This window comes from Phodopus roborovskii, unplaced genomic scaffold (assembly GCF_943737965.1).
Source record: "Phodopus roborovskii unplaced genomic scaffold, PHOROB, whole genome shotgun sequence".
In the NCBI taxonomy this organism is placed as follows: Eukaryota; Metazoa; Chordata; class Mammalia; order Rodentia; family Cricetidae; genus Phodopus; species Phodopus roborovskii.
The window spans coordinates 1,020,460-1,043,569 of NW_026126484.1; the positions used below are offsets into that span (position 1 = coordinate 1,020,460).

The 23,110-nt window shown below is 41.7% G+C and overlaps 1 protein-coding gene and 2 non-coding genes across 3 annotated transcripts; 1 reads left to right on the forward strand and 2 right to left on the reverse strand.

The window, feature by feature from the left end:
• The first annotated feature begins 7,139 nt into the window (after positions 1 to 7,139).
• Gpx5 (glutathione peroxidase 5) lies at positions 7,140 to 13,984 on the forward strand. Its single transcript, XM_051194696.1, has 5 exons — positions 7,140 to 7,316; positions 10,138 to 10,291; positions 12,037 to 12,154; positions 12,589 to 12,688; positions 13,778 to 13,984. The coding sequence occupies exons 1-5, from the start codon at positions 7,230 to 7,232 to the stop codon at positions 13,982 to 13,984; spliced, it is 666 nt and encodes a 221-aa protein (XP_051050653.1). The 5' UTR covers positions 7,140 to 7,229.
• Positions 13,985 to 17,672: 3,688 nt separating this feature from the next.
• Trnar-ucg (transfer RNA arginine (anticodon UCG)) lies at positions 17,673 to 17,745 on the reverse strand. The gene has a single exon. It is a non-coding gene; the product is annotated as a tRNA-Arg (tRNA).
• A 3,460-nt stretch (positions 17,746 to 21,205) lies between these two features.
• Positions 21,206 to 21,279, reverse strand: Trnat-ugu (transfer RNA threonine (anticodon UGU)). The gene has a single exon. It is a non-coding gene; the product is annotated as a tRNA-Thr (tRNA).
• Positions 21,280 to 23,110: the final 1,831 nt, after the last annotated feature.

The window sequence follows — 23,110 nt, forward strand, 5'->3', positions numbered from 1 at the left end:
GTCTAAATCCAAAAGAATGTGTTTTCGACAACGAAAATCATCTAGTTTCACTAGGAATAAAACTAAGGAAGGAAGCTGAGATCCCCGCAAGACATCCTGGAGCACGCTGGAGCGCCTGTCTGGAGAGCTAGTACATTGGTTAACATGCCTGACTGGACACCAGTCAGGGTTATCATCAGAGAGATTTTTAGAATTTCCAGTTGACATACGTAGGGCATAAGACAAAGGCTTGAAGGAAAAGAACCCACAAGAGAAAAGATGATCCCACGAACCAGAAAGGAAAGATAAAGACTTGGTAGCTGTGTCTGGCAGAAGGTGTGAAGAGAAGCAGCAGGCAGCTAAGATGGACAGTTTGGCAGTGGCAGGCAGTGTCCTGCCTGCGGCCACCTGCTGAATCTTCACTTTTGAGAAACTGAGAACCCACAACTTCAGTCATTTTTCTCTAGTCAAACATTACTTTCTTCACAGTAATTGAAGTCTGTTGAATTAGCAACCAGGGAATTTATTTATTTATGGCTAGAAGTTGAAATAAATTGGGTTGTCTTCTTTACTTTTTAATTAACCCCTCATGCTATTTAAGTTTTGTCAGCCCGAAAAATCAGAGTCACCTGGGAGAAGGGAACTTTGGCTGAGGAATTGTTTCCATCAGATTGATTTGTGGACATGACTGTAGGATACTTTATTGGCTAATGATTGGTGTGGGTGTTCCCAGTCCACTGTGGGCAGTGCCAGTCCTGGGCAAGTGGTATGGAGCAAGTAGAGAGCAAGCCAGTAGCCAGTGTTTTCCATGGTCTCTCCTTCCTTCACCTGATCTCCTCTTCACCTTGGCTTCTCTCAGTGATGGGCTCTAAACCAAATAAACCTTTTGTCCCCAAGTTGTTTTGGTCAGGATGTTTTATCTCAGCAACACAGAAGCACACTAAGGCAACATGACACAAAGTTTATATTCCCCCAGTGCAACAGGTAAGGTTCAAAGGTCCGGAACACAATTTAATCATAGTCTAGGTGATTAGGAAAGACTGAGAAATCAAAGTAGGTTTTTCCAAGATTTATTATTCTTCTAATCTTTAGGATTACCTGAGCTAAGACCCAGGAGGACAGGATAGTCAGTGTCTTTAGGCAGGGAGGGAGGTGCCTTAAAGGATTGGAAGAGCTCTGTATCTGGATCAGGCTGTCATTATTTAGGCCCCTCCCCACAGGTTAGAGGCCTCCAAGAAGAGATCAGAGGTTTGATGTGAGGAAATGCTTTGGTTTCCCAAGATAAATCATGAATGCTTGGGCTCCACCAGCATAGAGAATAATTCCCACTCATATTTCACTTTGGAACAGGAGGTGGCTGCTTTGGTGTGAACATGAGAGGGGAGAGTTGCAGATGGGGCAGTTTAGGAAGTTAGCTGTCGAGGAGTCATTTATTCCTGGTCTACAAAGCTGAGCTGGCAGTGCAGATCCTATAAGTAAAAGGGCTGGAGTTTAGGGTGAGAAAGAGGGGAAAATCTGAGAATGTTTTGCTAGTCAAAATCTCTTTAGTGTCTTTTTTGTTAGTTATTTCTGTCAGAGGCTGGTTAACTGATGAAATTGCCCCCTTCTTAACAACTTTAAAGCATTGCCAGGCATAGTGGTGCATTCCTTTAATCCCAGGCAGAGGCAGGTGTGAGTTCAAGCCAACCTCGTGTCTAAATTCTAGGACAGCTAGGGCTCCCTCTAGAAAACAAAAAATAAACAAATGAAATAAGATAATTCTAAAGCACCCTGACCGGCTAGTGCAGATCAATATCCACCCTCCTTTATTTTATATCATTTTACCATCTTGGTCAGCTTTACCAAATGTCTTCTTGCAGCATAACCAAGATTATCTTTCCAGTCTGTAGAATCTGCTTCTGTGATACAAAAGTGGGTGTAGACTAGAGATAATATTTTTTTAAGAGATCCAGTAATGTGATGCTGATGGAGCTAGATCAAAGGGCACACTTTCAGAAATGATTGCCCTAGGCATCTATTAGCCATGCCATTTCCTAGGCTGGTCATGAACTCTCAAGCTGCAACTACTGTCTCTGTGTGTCCTACTCCATCTAGGGGCAAAGCAGGATGTCTGTGCCTTTGCCTCTCAAAAATCAGTAGAGGAGACTTGACAAAATGTAGTGGGTCCCACAGAAGGCAGATCAGAGGTCTCTGCAGCTGCAGCTGCTCTAGTCTATCAGAAAGTTCTCTAACAATGCATGTGAAGCTTCTTCAGAAGCAAGACTCCTCGAAAAGAACCACTGGAGATTAAGCCCTTCAACAGCAGGCTGATTAATGAGATCTCCAAGTAAGACCAAAGAAATTTCCAAACTGACAGAGATGCAAGTTTTAGCTCTGAAACAAAATCAGTGTGAAAGAGCCAGGCAACATGATCCCCAAAGACAAAAATTCTTCAACCACCAAATTCAAAGAAGCTGAAACAGGCAAAGTGCTGAATGAAGATTTCAAAAGTGTACCAGTAAAATCCATTAGTTGCCTGAAAGAAAATAGAAACAAGCAGATGAATTTAATTGAAGGCCTAGAAAGAAAAGTCAGCAAAAAAAAGATGAGAAAAAATCAACAATATGGATAAAAATGGAAGTAATATGGGGAAAAACTACCTAGAAAATTGAAATTTGGGGAAAACCCAATCAGATAGAAGGGTTGGACATGAAAAACTCAATGAACCAAATAAAAACCCAGTGGAAAACATCACCAATAATAGACTCAGCCAATCATAGGACAGAACTACACGCTGGAGGACAATGTCAAGAAAATACTATATTTAAACACCAATTAAGAAATAAAGTGAGATGAGGTGTGTCAGTCACACACTTGGGAGGCAGAGGCAAGCAGATCTCTATGAATTTGAAGCCAACCTGGTCTACAGAGAGAGTTCCAGGACAGCCAGGGCTACACACAGAAACCCTGTCTCAAACAAAACCATATATATATATATATATATGTATGTATATATATGTATATGTATATGTATATGTATATGTATGTATATGTGTGTGTGTGTGTATATACATATATATATATATATATATATATATATATTTCTTCATGGTCTCCCCTTCACCTGGTCTCCCCTTCACCTTGGCTTCTCTCAGTGATGGGCTCTAAACCAAATAAACCTTTTGTCCCCAAGTTGCTTTGGTCAGGGTGTTTTGTCTCAGCTACACAGAAGCACACTAATAATGAATGAGCATTGCCACAGCATCCAGGATATCTGGAATACATTAAAAGAACAAATCTGCAAATTCATGAGGTAGAAAGAACTGAGATGAAAACCAAAGGCAAAGAAAATCTACTTAATTAACTTATAGCAGAAAAATTCTCAAATTTAGACAAACAAATGGACATCTCCATTAGTTATGTTTTATTGCTATGAGGAAACACCATAACCAAAAGCAACTTAAGGAAGACAGTTTGTTTTGGTCTGTGGTTCCAGGGGGAAAGGTCATATGGCAGGAAAGGCATGGCACCAGACAACCAGAGTAGGAAGGTGATTAATCACGTGTCCATCCTCATGAAGGAAGCAGAGAGAAGACATTGAAGTGGGTCAAGGCTATGAACTCTCAAAGCCTACCCCCAGAGACATAACTCCTCCATCAAGGCTACACTTTGTAAAGGATTCGTATATTCCCCAGTGCCACCAAATGGGGATCAAATGTTCCAAATATGTGAACCTGTGGGGGACATTTCTCATTCAAACAGCACCACATCCAAACACAGAAGGCATTTAGAAACCCAAATAGAAATGACAAAAGAAAAAGAGTCTCTCTACCACATTCATAGTCAAATGTGAAAAATACAAAGTAAAGAAATGATATTAAAGGCTATAAGGGAAAATGTCAACTCATAGCAAAAGCAAAAGCAAGCACATCAGTAACGTCAGATCTCTCACCATCACCCATAAAAGCCAGCACAGCATGGAACATGCAGGGCAATGTATCTCAAGCCCTGGAAGTCAATAACTTCCTGTCATGAGTATATATCATGACAACCATGCCAGAACTACAGAAGATACTTAAAGGAGAGTTTCAATTATGAAAGCCCAGAAAACAATAAAATTAATGGGAGGAATCTGAACAAAGTGGGCTAAGTTGGAATCTATTGTGTCCCATATAGTAAACCAGTAACCTTTTCATGCTAATACAGAGTAAATAAAAGAACAACTACATAGAAAGCCAGAAAACTCCCAGAAAAACGTAGGATATTAGTAAATATCCCTGATAATTTTAAGTATAAATAGCCCCAATTCAGGAACAAAAAGAAGCAGACAAGCAAAACCTAAATCCAGGCTGGGTGTGATGACACATGTCTTTGATCCCTGCTCTTGGGAGGCAGAAGCAGGCTGATCTCTGTGAGTTTAGGGCCAGCCAGGTCCACACAGTGAGTTCCAGGCCATTCAAGAATACATAGTGAAACTCTGTCTCAAAACACAAGCCTAATCCAGTTCTCATCTCTAAGAAACATGTCTCCCTGGTAAAGACATCACAGGCAGACTTGAAGGATGGTGTACAATCTACTGAATGACTGGAAGCTGTGAACTAGGTGGTCTGGGATCAGCTAATCATCAAACTGGCATTAGTAAGAAGAGATATAGAAGATATTAATATTACATATTAGTAAAGGGATCAATTCATCAAGAAGACATAACAATACCAAGTATACATGGATTAAATATTTAGACTCTCTATTTCATAAGATGAATACTAAGGGAAATAAAGTATCTGACAGGTCTTGATACAGGAATAGTGTAAACAGTGACACCAAAACCAGAACACACTTTCTATTCAGGAGTTCCTGGAACCTACCTCTAATTTAGATCACATCCCAGGTTATAAGTGTCTTTGTTTTAAACAAAGTTAAAACCAAACTTTTTGTGTAGCAATGTAGTTCACAAATTAATAACACCATAACAGAATGATTTGGTATAATTTCAAACAGAAGAAGATGAGGTACAATTTTTATAAGTGAACCAATGTAATAAAAATATTCAATGATGCATCATGTCTCATTTTTGCAGGCTATCTTTTGCTGTCTGCCACTCCTCATAGTGTGAGTGGCATGTGCATACACACACATGTGGACACACACACACACTAAATACATAAAATGTAAATTTTTTAGAAAGATATTTTGTAAAGAGTATTCAACATTCCTGGGTGTGGTGGCACACTCAGTCTTGTAATACTGGAAGTGGAAACAGAAAGAGTTCTAGGTCATCTTTGGCTACATCAGCATTTAATTCACTCTGGACTACACAAGATCCTTTCTCAAAAATAAAATAAGTAAAAAATGTTCAATATCCTTAGGCCTTAGAGAAACACAAATGGAAACTTCTATGATATCCCATCACATCTCAATCAAAAGGGCTAATATTAGCAAATGCTAGCAAGGATGCGAAGAGAGAGAACATCTTTTATTTGCCCATTGTAAAGACTGCAAACCAGTGGGGTCACTATGAAACTCAGTATGGAGGTTTCTCAAAATCAAAAATCAGACCAACAATGTGACCCAGCTATCTGTCCTTAGACATTTCCCTAAAGAACTAATCCCTGCTACAGAGCTACTTGCTTATCTATGTTTATTGCCAGAAAACAGACCCAGCCTCTAGGTGTCCATTAACAGATACATAGATAAAGAAAATGTGGTGCATATACATAGTGGAATTTTATTCAATGGACCCTAGGTTTTCTTTTCTATTTTTGCACATATGTGTACATGTGTATGGAGGGTTAATATAGGTCATGAAACTAGAGAGGGGACCATGAAAGGGGGAAGGGTGGTCCTAAGAAAATGAGGAAGAGAGTAAAGATGGACAATAGAGTACATGTGTCATGAGAGTAGAATGAGGACTATTCAGAGCAGGAAGTGAGTGGGAGAGGCCAGGGACAGGGCAGTGGAGGAGGAGCATCAACATAAAGTATGCATGAAAATATGATCGTGAAACCCGTTACTTTACATGATAATTTAAAGAACAGACACCTAGATGAGTAAGTTTAAAAGGTAGAAAAGCACTACATTCAGAGTAGCCACCCAAAGAGTTGACAGTGTTCTGATTTCTTCACCACCCATCTAGTGTACAGAAGCACCCAATTCCAGTCTGCACCCAGGCTGGCTCCCACCATTCCTTTTAACTTGTGCCAATCTGATAAACACGGATGTATCTCTTCCTGCTCATAAACCTTTGATTTTTGTTGAGGGAGAACATTGTATGCTACCACAGATACCACTGGGTTTTATGGGTTGTGCCCATTTCTCTCTTGATCAGATTTTGTAAAAATTACTGATTTATAAGTCCTTGAAAGCATTTCTATAATGAGCATATCAATGTGTTGTGGTTCATTTTCAACTCTTGCCCCACTCCCCGTCCCCTAAGTTCTCTTGAACAGAACGTAGGTGGATCTATCCTATAGGACTTTTAAAGTTTATTTTAAGGTTTTATTTTATTTATTTATATGTATGTGTGTATATCTGTCTGTTCATATGAGTATGTGTATGTGGGTACCCTCATAGGCTTGAGATCCCCTAAAGCTGGAGTTGCTGGTAGTTGTGAGCCACCAGGCACAGGTGTTGGAAACCAAACTCAAGTCCCTTGCAAGACCAGCAAGTGCTGTTAACACAGCCATTTCACTAACTTCTATCCTTTATTTTTTTTAACTGAAATAATAGCCAGTATTTGTTACTGCCCAGTTCTTTGAAGTATAGCAGTGTAATAAATAAATGTTTCTTTTTTAAACTAAAATAATAATGCTAGGTAAAGCACAGTATTTGTTGTTTTTATACATATAACTTGGAGCTTTAAGCATACTAAGCACACAGTATACTACTGAGCTACATATTTCAAGCCCTAGAAATGGTATTTAGAACATCCACAGCAATATTTGACAAGAAGTTTGTCTTTATCTCAACACTCACATCCACTCAGGAAAACCAGGTAAGGCGTCCAGGATCTATAAGGCCTTGCCACATCTTTCTGATAATCCCGCAAGGATTTAATATGAGTTCCAGGTCCTTACCACACTGTTGAATTCTAAGTGCACATGGGGGCGTGTGTAGGCAAGGATATGACTTAAATTCTCTGGGTTTGCTGAACAGAAATACTTGCTGCCCTTTGATTGGTCTCAATAAGTGTGGGCTGGTCTTTGTCAAGGTATCAAAAAACTGAGAGGTGCAAAGACCCCAGGCTCTCAGACCAGCCATCTACAATACTAGTAATGACTATGAAATTAAGAGTCTTCTGTCTTGTCCCCCTTCTTCTAGCCAGCTATGTGCAAACAACCCCCAAGCCGGAAAAGATGAAGGTGAGTAAGGTCCATAGCGAGTACAGCAGGACTGAACCTGGTCGCTCTTGTGCTCTGCTCCTAGAGCTTGCCCTTCAACTCTTCTTATAAGAGTCTCACCTCTGCCTTCTGCTCCTGGTGGTCACCCCCAAACCTTTCTTCTCCTCTTGAATGATCTTCACTTTTGTTAATAGGTGTCTTTGAGTGTTGTAAGGATGAGGAAGAAAGGATCCCCCAACAACGGTCCTTTCTCCACTACTTCTCCAAGCAGATGCCCCCCTACAAGACACATTATGTCACAGCAGGTCTGAGGGCAGAACTACCATGGTCATCCAGTAGGTAGGGGTTTGGAGAATGATTAACAAAGAAGGGCTTCTTTCTGAAAAACAAAAACAAACAAACAAAAAATGAATGTGGATTTTTAAGTATAAAGGGACACATATGGAGAAACCGTAGCCAGAGTCCTAAAGCAATTAGTTTTGGAGCTTCAGAGCACCAGGTGTCTGAGAATCTAGTCCTAGCTCTACTCCCAGTATGGAGCTCAGCTGCCTGATCAACAATCTCTGTCTTCATGGTGGTAGAAAAGACAGTCCACAGGAGGGCAGTAATTCACGAACTGATACTAGAAGCAATCAAACATTGATTCACACAATGGGACAGAACTTCTGGGGTACAAATTCTATCCATTCCTAATTCGTGGGTTATATTATTCAGCTTGGGTGGGAATCAAAAATCAATGTTCACATAATTTGGTCTATAAAAGGCTGCTCTGGGAAGACTTTCTCTTTAGAACTGACAAGAAAAGTTTCTGGGTAGATACAGTTTTATGTCACCCAGAGCTGCCTCAGTAGATGTGGAGACTCAGAGTTTAATAAAGGCTGGTCTGGAGTCATGGCCAGACTAACATTCAGACCCAAAATATTTGGAAGAGCAGAACAATCAACATCAAGAATAAACTGGACGGCTCAGCAGTAATGAATGCTTACTGCTCTTACAGAGGACCAAGGTTCAGTTCCCAGCACCTACAAGGTAGCTCATAACTACCTGTAATTACTTCTTCTCATCTCTGCGGGTTACTATGTATATACAATGTACATATTTACACTCTTAGGTATGTACACACACATACACATTAAATGAGAAATATCATTTTTAAAAGAAAAAAATAAACTGGAATAGCCTGGGCATGTTGGCTCACGCCTGAAATTAGGACTCAAGGAGCTGAAGCCAGAGATTTGCCATGTGTTTGAAGAACACCCTGGCCTAGATAAAATCAGACCATGCCTCAAATCCTCCCTCATTTGGATAGATAAGATGGACTAAAATGAGTCTTAAAGTTCAGAGTCTCTCTAAGATATTGTACTATAGTACTCAGCATGATTTTCATTGTCAAAGCTCCCGACCCACTTCCCCAAAATAGTATGGCTTGGAAGTAGGCATCAAGAAGGTGAAAATGGATGCTTTTGTATATGTTCTGCATATATGCCTGAGTATTGCTGAAGTGTGTGTGAGTGTGTGTGCATGTGGGCATGTGTACGTGGGTGAGTGCATGCATGCGTGCATGCTCATGCCTTCCCGCTCAGAATAGGACCTACAAACTCGGGTGCTAGTGATGGTATCTTCAATTGTAAAGGGTTGGAAATGCTGGACTTTGTTTTGCAGTATTTCTTCTCTGGGTGGGAGCAGATGGTGTTTAATAAGTCCTTCCCAGCACGGCATGTCCGGGAAGTCTGGCTGAATCCTTGTCTAAGTCCATCTTAATTGTCTGATAATGAAAGCCTGTTTGATTTTTATTTTTTTTTTTATTTTTTTTTTTTTTTAGCCAGCTCAACAGCACTTTCTCAGTCGATGATGGCATGTAGCTTTCTGTTCATGATTTTTATACTCCTTGTATTCCATGAGCAATTTATACCTGCCTTCCTAGCACAGTGAGTGCATCTGGTTGTGCTGGTGAGCATCCATCCATACACCTTCACATCTCAGGGACCTAGTTAAGGCAGAGACAGAAATAAAACTTAAGACCTTCCTCATAGAGAAATTCAATGTGAAGACATGCAATGAGAATTTCTTCTCAAATATTTTCAGAGGTGACAGGCTAGTCTGTCTCAATCTGAGATAGGCTTTAGGGCTCTCCATATCCTTTCTTGGCTCACACCCATAGTTTTTTCCCACAGTGTTGGCACATAAGAAAATCATATGAGTAAGAGAGTGAAAGAAAGAGAAATCTATTATGAAAACTGCACTAGATTCTATAATGACAAAGCTGGAGACTTCTTTGTTCTGTTTTATTTTGGAGAAGATGAGCTCTGAGGCCCATGGATGAGAGTTGCCCAGATTCACAGACACTCTGAATGGTAGATCTTATTCCAGGCTAGAGATCTTCCCATTTTATCATGTTCACGAGTGGAAGGAGAAGCCAAAAGACTTAGAGAAGAAGTAGCTAGGCCATCTTGAAGCATTCAAGCAATGAAAATCTGGCCTGCTTGGAGAGCAACCAGGCAGCGTGCCTTTAATCCATGGCTGTTCTCAGCCTCATTCTCACAAAAGCCAGGGTTCTTTTCCCTTCGATCCCATTTGCTCTTAGTTCCATTCAGTCTAATATGTCCACACATGGCCTTGTGTGTAACAGAAGAGTGACAGACAACCCACTTGCCACTCCTTTTCTCCACAAAAGCAATAGACTATACGTCAAGTCCCACTTTTCTGTTTTCCGATCTCTTACACAATTCTGGTTTGTTTTCTGACTCCCGGTTAACACTTCATTGTTCATGTATGCTGTGAATGATCAAACAGACATGGGGTCTTGTTGTTACTCTTAACAAAGCTTTCAAAATCCTTCCAGATGAATTGCTACAAAGATGTGAAAGGCACCATCTATGACTACGAGGCTCTCGCTATTAATGGGAAGGAACGCATTAAATTCAAGCAGTATGCAGGCAAGCACGTCCTCTTTGTCAACGTGGCTACCTATTGTAGTCTGACAATTCAGTACCCAGGTAAGAATTCAGAGCCATATGACTTTATGACAAAAATTTTCAGCTGACTATATTCTAAATTACATTGGGAATTTTATTCCAATTCTATATGTCATAGCAATTTATGTCATTCTCTGGTGTCTTAAATTGGCAAGCGATGGCCCACAGTCAAACCTAGTCAGTTTATTTTTGTAAGGGCTTCATTGGAGCACAGGATATCCTCACCTATGGCTGCTTTTGCATCCCAAGGCAGAAGTCAGTAGTTCTGTGGATACTGGTGATGGACAGCATGTGATCTGCAAAGCCTGGAACTCCATTCACCTCTCAGCAGAAGAAAAACAAAACTGCTGGTTCTGTCCTTAGGTAGGCCTGGTGTCCGCTTTGAGATTGCCAGTGGAACCAATTATATCAATGACTTTAGTACTTGTCAGAAAATTTCAGAAGTGTCCTTGGCAAATATAGGAGAGAATATCCATGTGGAACATAAAGCCTTAGAGTGCTCTCCTTCTTGCATGGTTGTGAAAGATGTTCTTTCTTCTGAAGTCCCAGCCATGAAGTATTGTGATGTAATTTGATGACTTCTAAATTAATAAAGCACATTTGAAGTCAGTCCAATTCTTCATTCTTTTTCAACTGAACCAAAATCCATATTATCAGTTTATATATAGGGACCTTAAAATTAATTTATATCCTGGCCTGGTGATGAATAGTTGTGATTCCTGTATTCCAAAAGCTGAAGAAGGAAGGCCATGAGTCCTAGGCCAACCTGGGCTAATAGAGTGACCATATTTCAAAGAGAAAAAAAAATCTACTTATTTAATTTCCATTAAGCATGTAACAGATAAGTTATCCTGGAAGAGTTGCTAAAGGGCTGAAGGCAGGCTTCCTAATTTCTTGTCTCTTTCCTGAAAAGAGGGAGGGATTGTCTGGTGAAGACAAGAGGAGGTGGGGAGGAAGAGAGGAAAGTGTGCGGAAACTGGGAGGCAATCTCTAACTTTAAAAGAGGCCTTTGAGAGATGCCAACTGGCCAAGCTGAACCCTAGTGTGACAGACTAAAGGCATGGAACTCAGAAGGGGTTAACAAAGAAAACAACTATCAGAGTCTGAGCAGGGTGATTGGAACACTTTGTGACAGTGGACAGGAGCATTGACATCTTTGAGGACTTTTTTAAAGGTAGAATTTGCTGAGTGACAGAAAGTTCAGCTTGAAGCTCTCAGCTCCTGCTACCTGTCAAGTTTGTCTGTACCTGCTCAGCATGAGCTAGCCTGTACCCAGGAGAGAGCCTTGGTTCTTATATGTGCCTGTTCCTTTAGGAAAAGAATAGTCCATTCTATCAATCATCAGACAAAGATGGCTAGCTAGCTATGGTATTCCTAGCTGACTTAAATAGTGTCAGGGTTTTAAGTAACAAACATGGGTGGGTTCCATCTCAGAAGAATGGAATTGGAAGTGGAACCTGGGAAATCCTGTTTGTAAAAAGGACCACATGTGATTCTGAGTTTGAGAGATGTTGCACCATAATAAGGGGGCTCAGAATGCACATCTAACTCAAGTCATAACATTCAGATGTCTCTCTGATCTACAGAGATGGTTTTCGCCTTCTGTTTCCTTCTCTGTAGAATGGCCAGCTCACTGGGTCTTCCTCCAGTCAACCTAGGCTATATGAAGTTCCATATGTTGGTTATAGTAGAAACAGACTCAAGGGTTACTTCCTGGATGTGGGGTCTCTAGGCCAGGCCATCATGTTGTCCCTTTTCTACTTCAGAACTGAATGCACTCCAGGAGGAGTTGAAGCCATTAGGCTTGGTTGTGTTGGGCTTTCCCTGCAACCAGTTTGGAAAGCAAGAACCAGGAGAAAACTTAGAGATTCTTCCTGGGCTCAAGTAAGTACCTGCATGAAGCCCATTAGAGGCCTTGTCACCTTTCTGTCCCAAAGGCCTTTCTGGCCCTCTGAACCACCTGAGAGGGTGGTGGTTCAAAGGCTCAGGGACACCTGCAAGCAAATTTTAATTGAGGAGAATCTGACAGGGTTCATAGAGCCTCTCTTCACTCCTGACTGAGACCTGGATGGATGATGGAGAAATTGGAGATCAGCTACTCCTGAGACAGAAGCACTGAAAGGAGTAGAGACAAGCTACAATCAAGAAATATGAAGTGAATCAGAGACCAAATGCAAAACAGGCCTTTGGCTCCTGCATACCACCCCCCACCACCACCACCCCACCAGATCTCTGCCTCTTTCTTCCCTTTATCTGTTTATATCTCAATGTCCTGTCATAGCATTTACCTTTATGTCTCAACCTTTGGCTTGTTGCAGATATGTTCGTCCAGGAGGAGGATATTTACCTAATTTCCAGCTTTTTGCGAAAGGGGATGTAAATGGTGAAAAAGAACAGAAAATCTTCACCTTCTTGAAGGTTAGAGAATTGCTGGAGTCTATATAACTCCTTTCCCCCAATCTTCCTAGCATCACTTGGGGACTTAAAATTTCCATTCATTGATTATGGTAGGAACAGACTCAAGGAATCATTCCTGGAAGTTGGTTGATCTTTCTGGCTGAACTCTCCTGCTTAGCATAGAGATTTGAGCTAGTTTTTAGCATCTGTAGGACTCTGGGTTTGTAAGGAATAGACAGTTGGGTGCACTGGCAGCTTTTACTTGGCTCATTAACATTCATGCCCTCATCCTTCCAAGGTATTTTTTGATGAATGTCTGCCACCTATAGGGTAGGCTATGTAGTAACAACATAGAAAACTCAGAGCCATACAACTGCACGGCTCTTCATGTACAAATGAAGCAGAATAGTGTGGGGAGGGCTCCATTAATTCCATCAATCTATCTTTTAAGATTGGCCTCTATTGGAGGGCCATGGGCCATGTGCAAGTTATTCTTATTGTGATCTTTTTTAAATTAAGTGACAAAATGTGGTTTAGTCTTCTCCTCTTCCTCCTCCTCCTTCGATAAAGTCTTAGTAGCTCTAAGTTGTTCTCCAAAGGAATTTTTGGAAATTCCACTGGTCAGTAGAACCTAGACCTTGGAAAGAATATCCTAGTCCAAATCATCCATTCACTTTGCAGAAAAAGGAAATGAGCCTGCACAATGGTATTTATCTGCCATCCCAGCATGTGGGAGGTGGAGTCATGAGGGTCAGGAATCCAAGATCATCTTCAGATACATATTGAGTTTGAGGCCAGCATGAGTTGAATGAGACCCTGTCTCATAAAACAAACAACAAGAAGAAATGAAAGTTTGAAAGGCAATGCATCTTACCCTATGTGATGTGACTGTGAGAGACAGAATGAGGTAATACACTTAGGCTGTGGTGTCAACACTATTCTTGGTGATTGGCATGATGATGGTTAGGAGAATGTGTGGCATTTATCAGGAACCACAGGAGGCTAAGATGTCTGGGTCCACTGGGAAGGGATTCCCGGTGAGTGAGGATACCCTGGATCATCCAGGAACAGAAATCATGTGTTTTCTTTTTCTCTACTTTTCTGCTGCAGCACTCCTGCCCTCACCCCTCAGAGGTTGTGGTCTCAAACAAACATATCTACTGGGAGCCGATAAAAGTTCATGACATTCGATGGAACTTCGAGAAGTTCCTGGTGGGACCCAATGGAGTCCCTGTCATGCGCTGGTTACACCAAGCTCCTGTCAGCACTGTCAAGGCTGATATCCTGGCATACCTGAAGCAGTTCAAAACCAAGTAGGAAGACGGGTCTTCGGAGCCAACCCTACTTCTCCCTTTAAAGAGCTGTTCTGAAAGCATCCATCTTCTCACCACTCTTTACTTACTGCCCAAGTCACCCCTAACTTGCCTATGTCCCTCCCCTGCACAAAGTGGATTTACGTCTGGAAAGCAGCAGACATTTTTCCTTGTAAGAACCATGAGTCTAAGAACAAAAGAAAAGGGAAGATCTGAACCCAGAGACCCGAGTTTCAGCACTTGACTGGATGCATCAATGTTCACTTGTAACGTCAGCACTCAGCAGGCAGACACAAGAGGGACATGAGTTCCAGGCCAGTCTGAGCTACAAGAGACCTCGTCTCAAAATAAATAATAAATAAATAACAAAAGTCCATTGACAACAACACAACCATACTGAGCCACTTAAATTCATCAAAGGATATGAGAATAGCTTGTTTGGATGTTGTATCTGGAGGAAGAACCTCCTTAGCCATTCTGACTCCTCCTTTTTCCAGCTTGAAGGTGCAGAAATAGTAATGAAGGATGGTAAGATAATCTAGGTTTCTCCCCCTAAAATGTTGGTCTCCTGATACAAATGTGTCATGTGTTCATTCTCGTGTCTTTTTGATCCCGTCTTCATCTTTCACACCATCCCATGGGCACTTCTGAGGCTGATCTGACGGACAGTGGGAGCAGATAGACTCACCCAGGAGGAAGACGTTTCCCTCCCACCAGGGTCCTGAACTCAGCTCTGATTCTACAAAAGTGTTCCTTCCTGTCTGCTCTCCAATGGTTCAGCTGAGTAGTGGTGCCTTTTATCATCTGAAGAATAGGGTTCCCCCCACCAACCTGGAACTCCTCAACTTCAGAACTAGATATATTATTTCCAATAAAATGTTTTCTGAAGCATTCAAGATCTCTGCAGTTCATTCCTAATCAATGCTTTTATTTAAATCACTCCCTCCCTGCTCGAGGTACAAGTGACATCCAGATTATGAACCTCCTTAGAGACAATATTTATCCTCCCAGATGTTTGGAAAGTTGTCACCTGATGGCTTGTGGATGGATGTGATCTTTAGGAATTGCCTCAGGCCAAGTTTGTCCCATGAAGACTTGGCCACAAAGGTTAAGCTGACACCCCATCAGTTCCATGAATTCGTGGGGAGTTTGTTGGTACTTCCTTGCCCTGCAGCCCACTTTTCTCTCTAGTAAAGCCTTCTCTTTACCTTGCTGTATGTTTTAGTCTTCAGTCAGGATGAGCATCAAGTTCAGATTATTCATACCAATGGCAACCCCAAGCCTAGGTGTTGACAATTCACTGTCTTAGTAAATTTTTTTTTCTTGAAATATTGAGTGTCAAACTGGAAGTTGCTCATCATAGGCAGATGTTGTAGGCACTGAGCCACACCCCCCCCCCCAGTAATCCAATAATCAAGGTGAATTAACATCTGACTTTTAATTCTCGCAATCTTCTTTCTAGGAACTCCAATGTGCAATTATCAATATAGGAAAAATGCATATCTAAGGAAGAGAAGCTAATGTGATTTTTTTAGGTTAAATTGTCCACCACTTGATTATTAGAAAATGAATGTAGCACAAATAGTTACTGACACAAAGTAACTGTGATAATTGAGACTTCCTTCCAACCTGAGTGGTACAGCTTACCATAGAGGGATACCCTCTAATTGTATGCTGGTACTGAAAGCTGTGGATGGTAGTAGAATGGCTATTGCGGAAGTTAATCAACATTTTGGAGAGACACAGTGAACAGTTGTGGTGATACATCATAAGACAAAGGCTAATGTGAAACCATGCCTCCTGGATTCTTTAAAGAAAATCTCAGGCCCAATGTGTTGGTGTATATTTGTAATCCCAGTATTGAGACAGGGAAGTTACCCAGTCAAGGTCAACCTGAACCACAGAGTGAGAACCTGTCTAAAAATAAATGAGAGAGAGAGGGAGAGAGAGAGAGAGAGAGAGATCCAGTGGGAGAGAAACAATAGCAACAACATCTCTCAGTTCTGCTGCTCTAGGGTACAAGAGAAGTAAGTTAAATTCTACATGTAGACTGTGCTGCCTCTGTGCCAGGTGGAGATGCTGTCTGGGAAAGGACAGATCATCCAGACACCAGATGCTTTGATGCATCAGCGTATCCGGCGTCCATAAAACGGAAGTCCCTGGATGCAGGCTTACTCACAGATCAAGCATCGTTAGGAAACCTCTTGTAGGAACAGGGACAGATCAGAACTATAGCAAACATGGCCAGGGCTGGTGTGAGAGAGCAGAAACAAGAAGTCAGGAGGTGAGAAAGTGAGGCACGTTAGAGGGCATGTAACAAGCAATGCTGGTGACCCAATGCGAATATGGTTTACAGCAATGCTGACAAATTTTCAGTCTGCTAGGAAACAGTCTTTTCTAGAAATGGCTGCATAAACAACACTAGAACAGTTGGCAATATCGATGGGCTTGTAAACATGGAAAGAAAGGAAAATCTGAGGGTCCCGCCTGTAAACAAAGAACTACAGGCAACAAGTGACTGCTGGGAGGAGAATTAGCCTCTCCCAGGGATAAGCCCTCTTATTAATGATTCACAGAGTGATCAGTCTTGAAACAATATACATAAACAAAAATGGACTGAACAGGTTACACACACACACACACACACACACACACACGTAACAACAATGGTCAAGGAATTTATATGTAACAATAAAAAGAAGAAGAGGATATCAACTTGAGTGTGGAAATGGAAACAGGAGAGTCAAAAGATGGTAGCTAAGAGGGACTGGAGGAAGTGGGAAAAATCAGTATAATTCTATTTTAATTGAAGCATATTAAAGAAAACATAAGAAAATGCCTCCACAGCATTGTCCTGTGTATTTGGGACATTTTCTTCCTTCCTTCCTTTCTTTTTATCTTTTCTTTTGTTTGTTTCTTGGGGGAGGGGTTGAAGATGATTGTTGTATGTTCCTATAAATAAGGGGTGGAGGCAGAGAAAAATCAAGAATTCAAGATCATCCTTGGCTACATAAAGAGTGTGACAGCAGTATGTCTACAAGGTCCCTGTCTCAGGGCAGGGGAAGGGAAATGACAAATAATCCAATTTATTTCATCACTTAAATCTATTCATAATTAGCGTGATGCAATTTAATTCACTGCGTTGTTCTAATGTGCCCATTTCCCTCTATGCGAACTCATCTGTTAGGATCAGTGTCCTTTTGCAGAAGCCTTTTGTCCTCTTGGTGTCTGTCCTCTAACATTTTTAAATGTCTGTTCTCTGACTTCTCAGGTATTTTGGGTGCTCAGGCTTGTCTTCGCATCCACCTGATTAATGTGGATGATCCAACTCCTTTGAAGTGTGAGAAATTTTTCTTTCAAATGGGACTATCTTTAAATGAACTTGAAAAAGTGGATTCCCAAGGATCATAAACGTTATACACTTACACAGTATTGACAGGTGTGTGGCCACTGCAACCCCAACACACCCTTCAAGGACCAGGATATGATTTAAACTTGTAGCCTCCCATCCTGTTCCAGTCGTGACCACCACAGCCCACAGTGCGCACAAACCAGCTCTGCTGGTCGCCAGAGAGATTGCTCCAGTACACTTTATTTGTAAATTGGCGGGACTGGTACTTCCAAGACTTCTTAAGCAAGCTATCACTTAAGTTAGAAAGATAGAGTAAAGCTTCAGGAAGTGAAAAAAGTACCAACCACGAAGGGATTCGAACCCTCAATCTTCTGATCCGAAGTCAGACGCCTTATCCATTAGGCCACGTGGTCCTGTGACAAGTAAAGATGAAAAAGTATAACAAATGTCTAGAATGTGAGCAGTTAGCTGCCTAAATCTTTTGGCTATAGTTCAACAGTACACTTTCTGTGAACATTATTCCAAATAACATCCAAGTCACTTCTTGGATATAGAACAGTAACAAGCAAAATGCAGATCTCCCACCCTTAATCCAGGCACTCTAGAAGCAGAGACGGGCGGATTTCTGGGAATTGGAACCATCTCGTCAACATAGTGAATTTCAAGACAGCCAGCGCTACAAAGAGACCCTGTCTCAAAACAAACAAACACAAAAAAACAGCAACAACCAAAGAAGAAAAAAGAAAGAAAGAAAGAAAGAAAGAAAGCATATATCCCAATGTTCTCCAAACGCCCAAAAGTGAGTCTCTCGACTGATAAGGGTTTTAATAAAAAAACCAAAAAGGAAAGAATTCATCGTCCCTCCATAATCCTTGCTACTCGCGGTTGGCCAGTTTAGTCAGGTCTGAAATCCTCTAGTAATAAATGATAATTCTGTAACGCCCACAATGCGTTCATTTACAGTGCTGTGTATTCTCCAGTGTGACCTTTGCAGAGTGAGTACAGTATAATGGTTGATTGATTGCCAAGGAATTATCCTGATTGTCTTAATTGATGTGGGAAAACTCACTCACTCCAAGTGTGGATCGTACTTCTGGTAGCAGCACTAACTTAAAGACAAAAACAAATCAAATCTACATGGTAGAAGGAAGTTTATTCGACTTGGCTGGTTTGGATTAGTGTTTTCCGAGCATCTATTGCTGATTTAGGACTAAGAATCCCCTAGGTTTGCAGCGCCAGATTGTGACTGCTGAGGTTCCCAGCCCGCTGGGCTCTCCTCTGCTAGACTGCCACTGTGGGACTGCACCATCGTGGATGTACCCAGCTTCCAAGCTGACATGCATACATACAAACACACACACACACACCCTATCCGTTCTGATCATTAGAGAAATCTAATACAGGCCCTGGTCTTGTACTTCCAGCCACTTGTACTTTCGAAGGTTACAGCTGCCAAATTGCACCAGGAAACAGCTGTGGTTTCCTTCCCCAGCCAGGCTGAGTCCCACTCCTGCTGGACTCATTTCCCCAGCTTTGGAAGTGTGGAAGAAACTCGATTTTCTGAAAAGCTCGGCCAATCCTCTGGCTCTTCTGTTTCTTTCTCCTCGGTTCTAGGAAAGCAAAGTCCAACACCCTCAGAACGTGGGCCGCCTTAGAGTCCGTCAAACAGCCTGACGAGGGTCAGTATATAGCCGGGGTCCAAACTTACTATGAGACCTAAAACTTACAATGAGAGGCGTTTGTTTGTTTGTTTGTTTGTTTGTTTGTTTGTTTCCTAAGGAGCAGATTAGTGTGTATCGACCAACATGAACACAGATGGAGAGAAATTTGCCCAAATAATTTGAAAATTTAAAGGAAACCAATTATGTAAGGAATATCACTTTACAAAATTGGATTTAAGAAGAAATGGAAAATATTAATGTCTCTAAAGCTGCTACATAAATTGCATAGCCAAAATTTCTCAGAGAAAGTTATAAAGCCAGATATGTTTAGTGGGATATTCTTCAAAATAAGTATTTCACCAGGCTCAACCGCTTAACACAGCAACAAGCAACATCTTAACTCTAAAACAAGACAGAAACAATGTGTGCCCAGCCAGAGACAGTCCTTATTCATAATGCTTTAACTAGCATTTGAGTGTCCCCCCAAAGGTTTACATGTGGTAAAATTGGTTCAATGTGACATTCTTACTAAGCAAGACCGGCTCCCCTAACTTCAGATGTCTACACTTGCATTGTCGAGATAGTTGCCACCCTTTGAAAGACTGCCAATACACTGGCACATTTATTTGTTTCAGCTGGAACTCTTGGGAGGAAACGGACTGGTCACTCGGTCATCTGGACTGATGTTTTTACGCACCTGGAAATAAATAAACGTAGCATGAGCGTTCTGCTCCATGTGTACCCCTGTGTGGGTATATATGGACTATACAATAAAATTCCATCCCTTCTTTGCTGTGAAGGTCTTTACTTTGCAAAGGACCCGTGTTTCTTGTCGTGCTGTAATACAGCAGTTTCTTCTCCCATGTCCCTTGGCTGTTTCTTTGCTTTGTACTCACCATTATATAAACTCAGTCCAGAAGCTTGATGCTTCCTCCAAACTCCACACTGCTGTCTCCGCAGAAGCAGCCTCCAAATGGATCGTTGCTCTCCGCCATGTCCACATGTTCTGCTCTACTAAGCATGTGTGTATCCACAAACAATAGAAAATGTTGTCTTTAAATGTACAGAAGTCACGCCAGAAAGCGTAATTATACTGAGTTTCTGGTCCTCCCCCCCCTCAGTTCTGTGAGAAAATAGAAATGTTGTTACTATAAGATCGTTCCGCTCTTGTAAGACAGTTATTACTAAAAGAAACTTCCTGGCCAGATGTGGTGGACCAGGACTTTAATTCCCTCACTCGGGAGACAGAGGCAGGGGACCTCTATGAGTTCAAGGCCAGCCAGGGCTACACAGAGACCCTGTCTCAAAAACAAACAAATAAGGAACACTCTTCTTTTTAAAAAAGCATCCCTGCTAAGGACAATCTCTGTTCTCTTCAGCACAAAAACCTGAGCAGAAACACGAAGCAGCGTAGGCGGGAAGTCAAATGGGTAGGGGAGGTGGGCTTCTCTCGCGGATTGATTGGGAAGTTTTGGAAGGATCCCTTCTGTACTTACAGACCCCTTCTGCGCCGGCGCTGCACAATTAGCTTGGACTAACGATTCCTTAATCCTCAAGCGTCAACAAGAGCCCAGATGATTTAGACCCAAGCCTACTACTACTGAATGTCAAAGCAAGCTAGAAAATTGAAGGACACTAGGAGGCAGATGAGAGAGACCTGCCTTTGACCCTGAAGTTAGAAAACATGGAGACAGGAGACATCAATTCGCTTGCTCGCTTACTCACACACTCAACTCACTCACCAAACAACGGGAATTCTGCTTAAGGAGCAGCAGCCTCCGAACTGGCTAGCAGCAGAAGGTGGTCTTTCCCTATTATAATTGTGTTGGTCAGGATTTCCCATATCAGCTTCAGTCACCAAGTCCCACAAAAACTTCCAGGCTGGCAAAAGCCCTGTCGTGTTCTGGAAGATCATCTGCGGTGTCCCGTGCACCTTCCCTCCCACCGCCCGGCCACTGTGCGCCCAGAGGGCACACCTAAGCCAACGCTCCTAAAAACGATCTCCGCAGGCTCACTCAGTAGGTACCCTTTTTATTCTTGTTAGGTTTTCTGGCACGCTCGCTCCATCTCCTTTCATTCTTGTTAGTCCTATTCATTTGTTTCTGGATGAGAAGAGGGCTTGCAAAGTCTATGCTTGTCCTTTGTTATCCCGCCATTTTCAATGCTAACTGTTCCTTCATCATCCACGCAACTAAATAAAAGATAACCTAGTAGGCCCCACTGGGATTCGAACCCAGGATCTCCTGTTTACAAGACAGGCGCTTTAACCAACTAAGCCATGGAGCCAACTGCTATAGCAGCCGGCCCAATAAACCTCTATTTAATTTCTAAGGGTCACTTTGTTCCTTTATATTTGAAACAATTTGAGAATAGTTTTAGGAATTTGGTTCTTTTGTTTGTTTTTTCTCTTACTATAGATTTAATTTTAATTTATTACCCACTTGGAGTGGTTTTGAAAAAATCAAGAATATCAACTTCCCAAGAAAACACTCAGACTTCTTTCAGCTGCTGTCCCCATAGGGTCCCTACTCCCACTGAGCGAGTCCGGGTAAATGTGGGAGGCACAGCACAGGACAGCTCCTACTGGCCAACTTCTGAATTTTCGCACCAGAAATCTTAGGGACCAGAAATATGAGAATCCCTATGTGTGTGTGTGTTGTAGGTGGAGTGCATTTACCCTTTTCTCGTTTTCTGTCTTCCCCTTTTGATCGCAGCCGTTTGCATGTTTAACAAACTTATTTAGTTTTGTTTTGTTTGAAATAGGGTCTCACTTTGTAACCCAGACTCGCCTCCAATTCAGGGTAACTCTGCTTCCTCGGCATTGTGAGCGCTGGGATTACAGGTGTGAGTCTTCACACCTTGCCTGTCTTCTTTAAATGTTGGGGAAATTCTGCTGATGGTTTATTTAACTCTTGAAGTATCTTTTCATTTTAAAATCTCCCGTTTACTCTTACCATCCCAAAGTTCGGATGACTCCTCTATCAAAGAAGTATGAAGTATAGGGAGGCCACACTTTGAGAGTTAGGAGCAGACAATAAAGTTTACACACACGCTTTCATATGGTCTCCAGAGGGATCCAGAAGGTAGCTCTCAGTAGGGCAGAATGAGGATAGTCTAGTTTCCATTCAACACTAGTGTATCCATTCTGTTTACATTTCATTATCCTAGAAAGAGTCTAACTGGCTCAGCCCATGGCTGTGCAGTGGGCAAAGTAATCTCGCCCAGGAAGAGGAGTAAATACTTCTGGTAATGGTCTAAGCTAATGAGCAGCCTGTGATTATGTTTGCAAAACTCAAAGAGATGGTTTGTTTATTTTTCTTTTCTGTGTTCCTCTCCCTGTCTGTGTTGAAAATGTTGGTGTTTGTGGTTTTAAAATTGTAGTTTTGGATACATGAGTATCGATTCTGTAAAAGAAAACTGAATTCTGCAGAAGGTAGTGATACTTTGTTTGTGATCTAACAAATAAAGCTTACCTGAAAATCAGTGTGCAGAACTAGCCACATTAGCTAGCCACAGAGGCCAAGTGGTCATACCTCTTCCTCTTCTACTCAGCAGAGCCAAGTCATCTTCAAAATTCTGCAATCAAATTTTGAGCACTTTCTCTTTATGATTCTATTCTACACTATCTCTAATTGATGTTGCTTTTCTCGCCATTTATGGTTTTTACATAAAAGGAACAATATTTGTGTACTCTTCTACAACCTGACTTTAAAAAGTGATATACCTTAAATGTAACCCTTACTGATATGCATAACTGTAGGCTATTGTTCTAACTTATTTTTAATTTCTTTGCTTACTATTTTAAGACCAGGTCTTGCTATCTAGGTTGCCTCAAATTTCCTGCAATCTTTAAGGCTGTCTCCCCAGCCCTGGAGGTGCTGGTCTGAGCCATTGTCTCAGTTAGGGTTTCTGCTCCTGTGATAAAACATCATAAGCAAAAGCAACTAGAGGGGGGATGATCCATTTCATCTTACACTTCCAGGCATCAGTCCATTGCTGAGGGAAGCAAGAGCAGGAATGCAAGTAGATCAGGAACCTGGAGGCAGGAACCCAAAAGCCATTGAGAAATACTGCTTTCTGGCTTGCTCCTCAAGATTTGCTCAGCCTGCTTTCTTTT

Bases quoted from the DNA above. Each gene is read 5' to 3' on its own strand.
- Gpx5 (XM_051194696.1), top strand. From the start codon at position 7,230: ATGACTATGAAATTAAGAGTCTTCTGTCTTGTCCCCCTTCTTCTAGCC. The intron at 12,155-12,588 runs GTAAGTACCTGC...GGCTTGTTGCAG, and splicing joins GAGATTCTTCCTGGGCTCAA to ATATGTTCGTCCAGGAGGAG. The intron at 12,689-13,777 runs GTTAGAGAATTG...TTTCTGCTGCAG, and splicing joins AAATCTTCACCTTCTTGAAG to CACTCCTGCCCTCACCCCTC.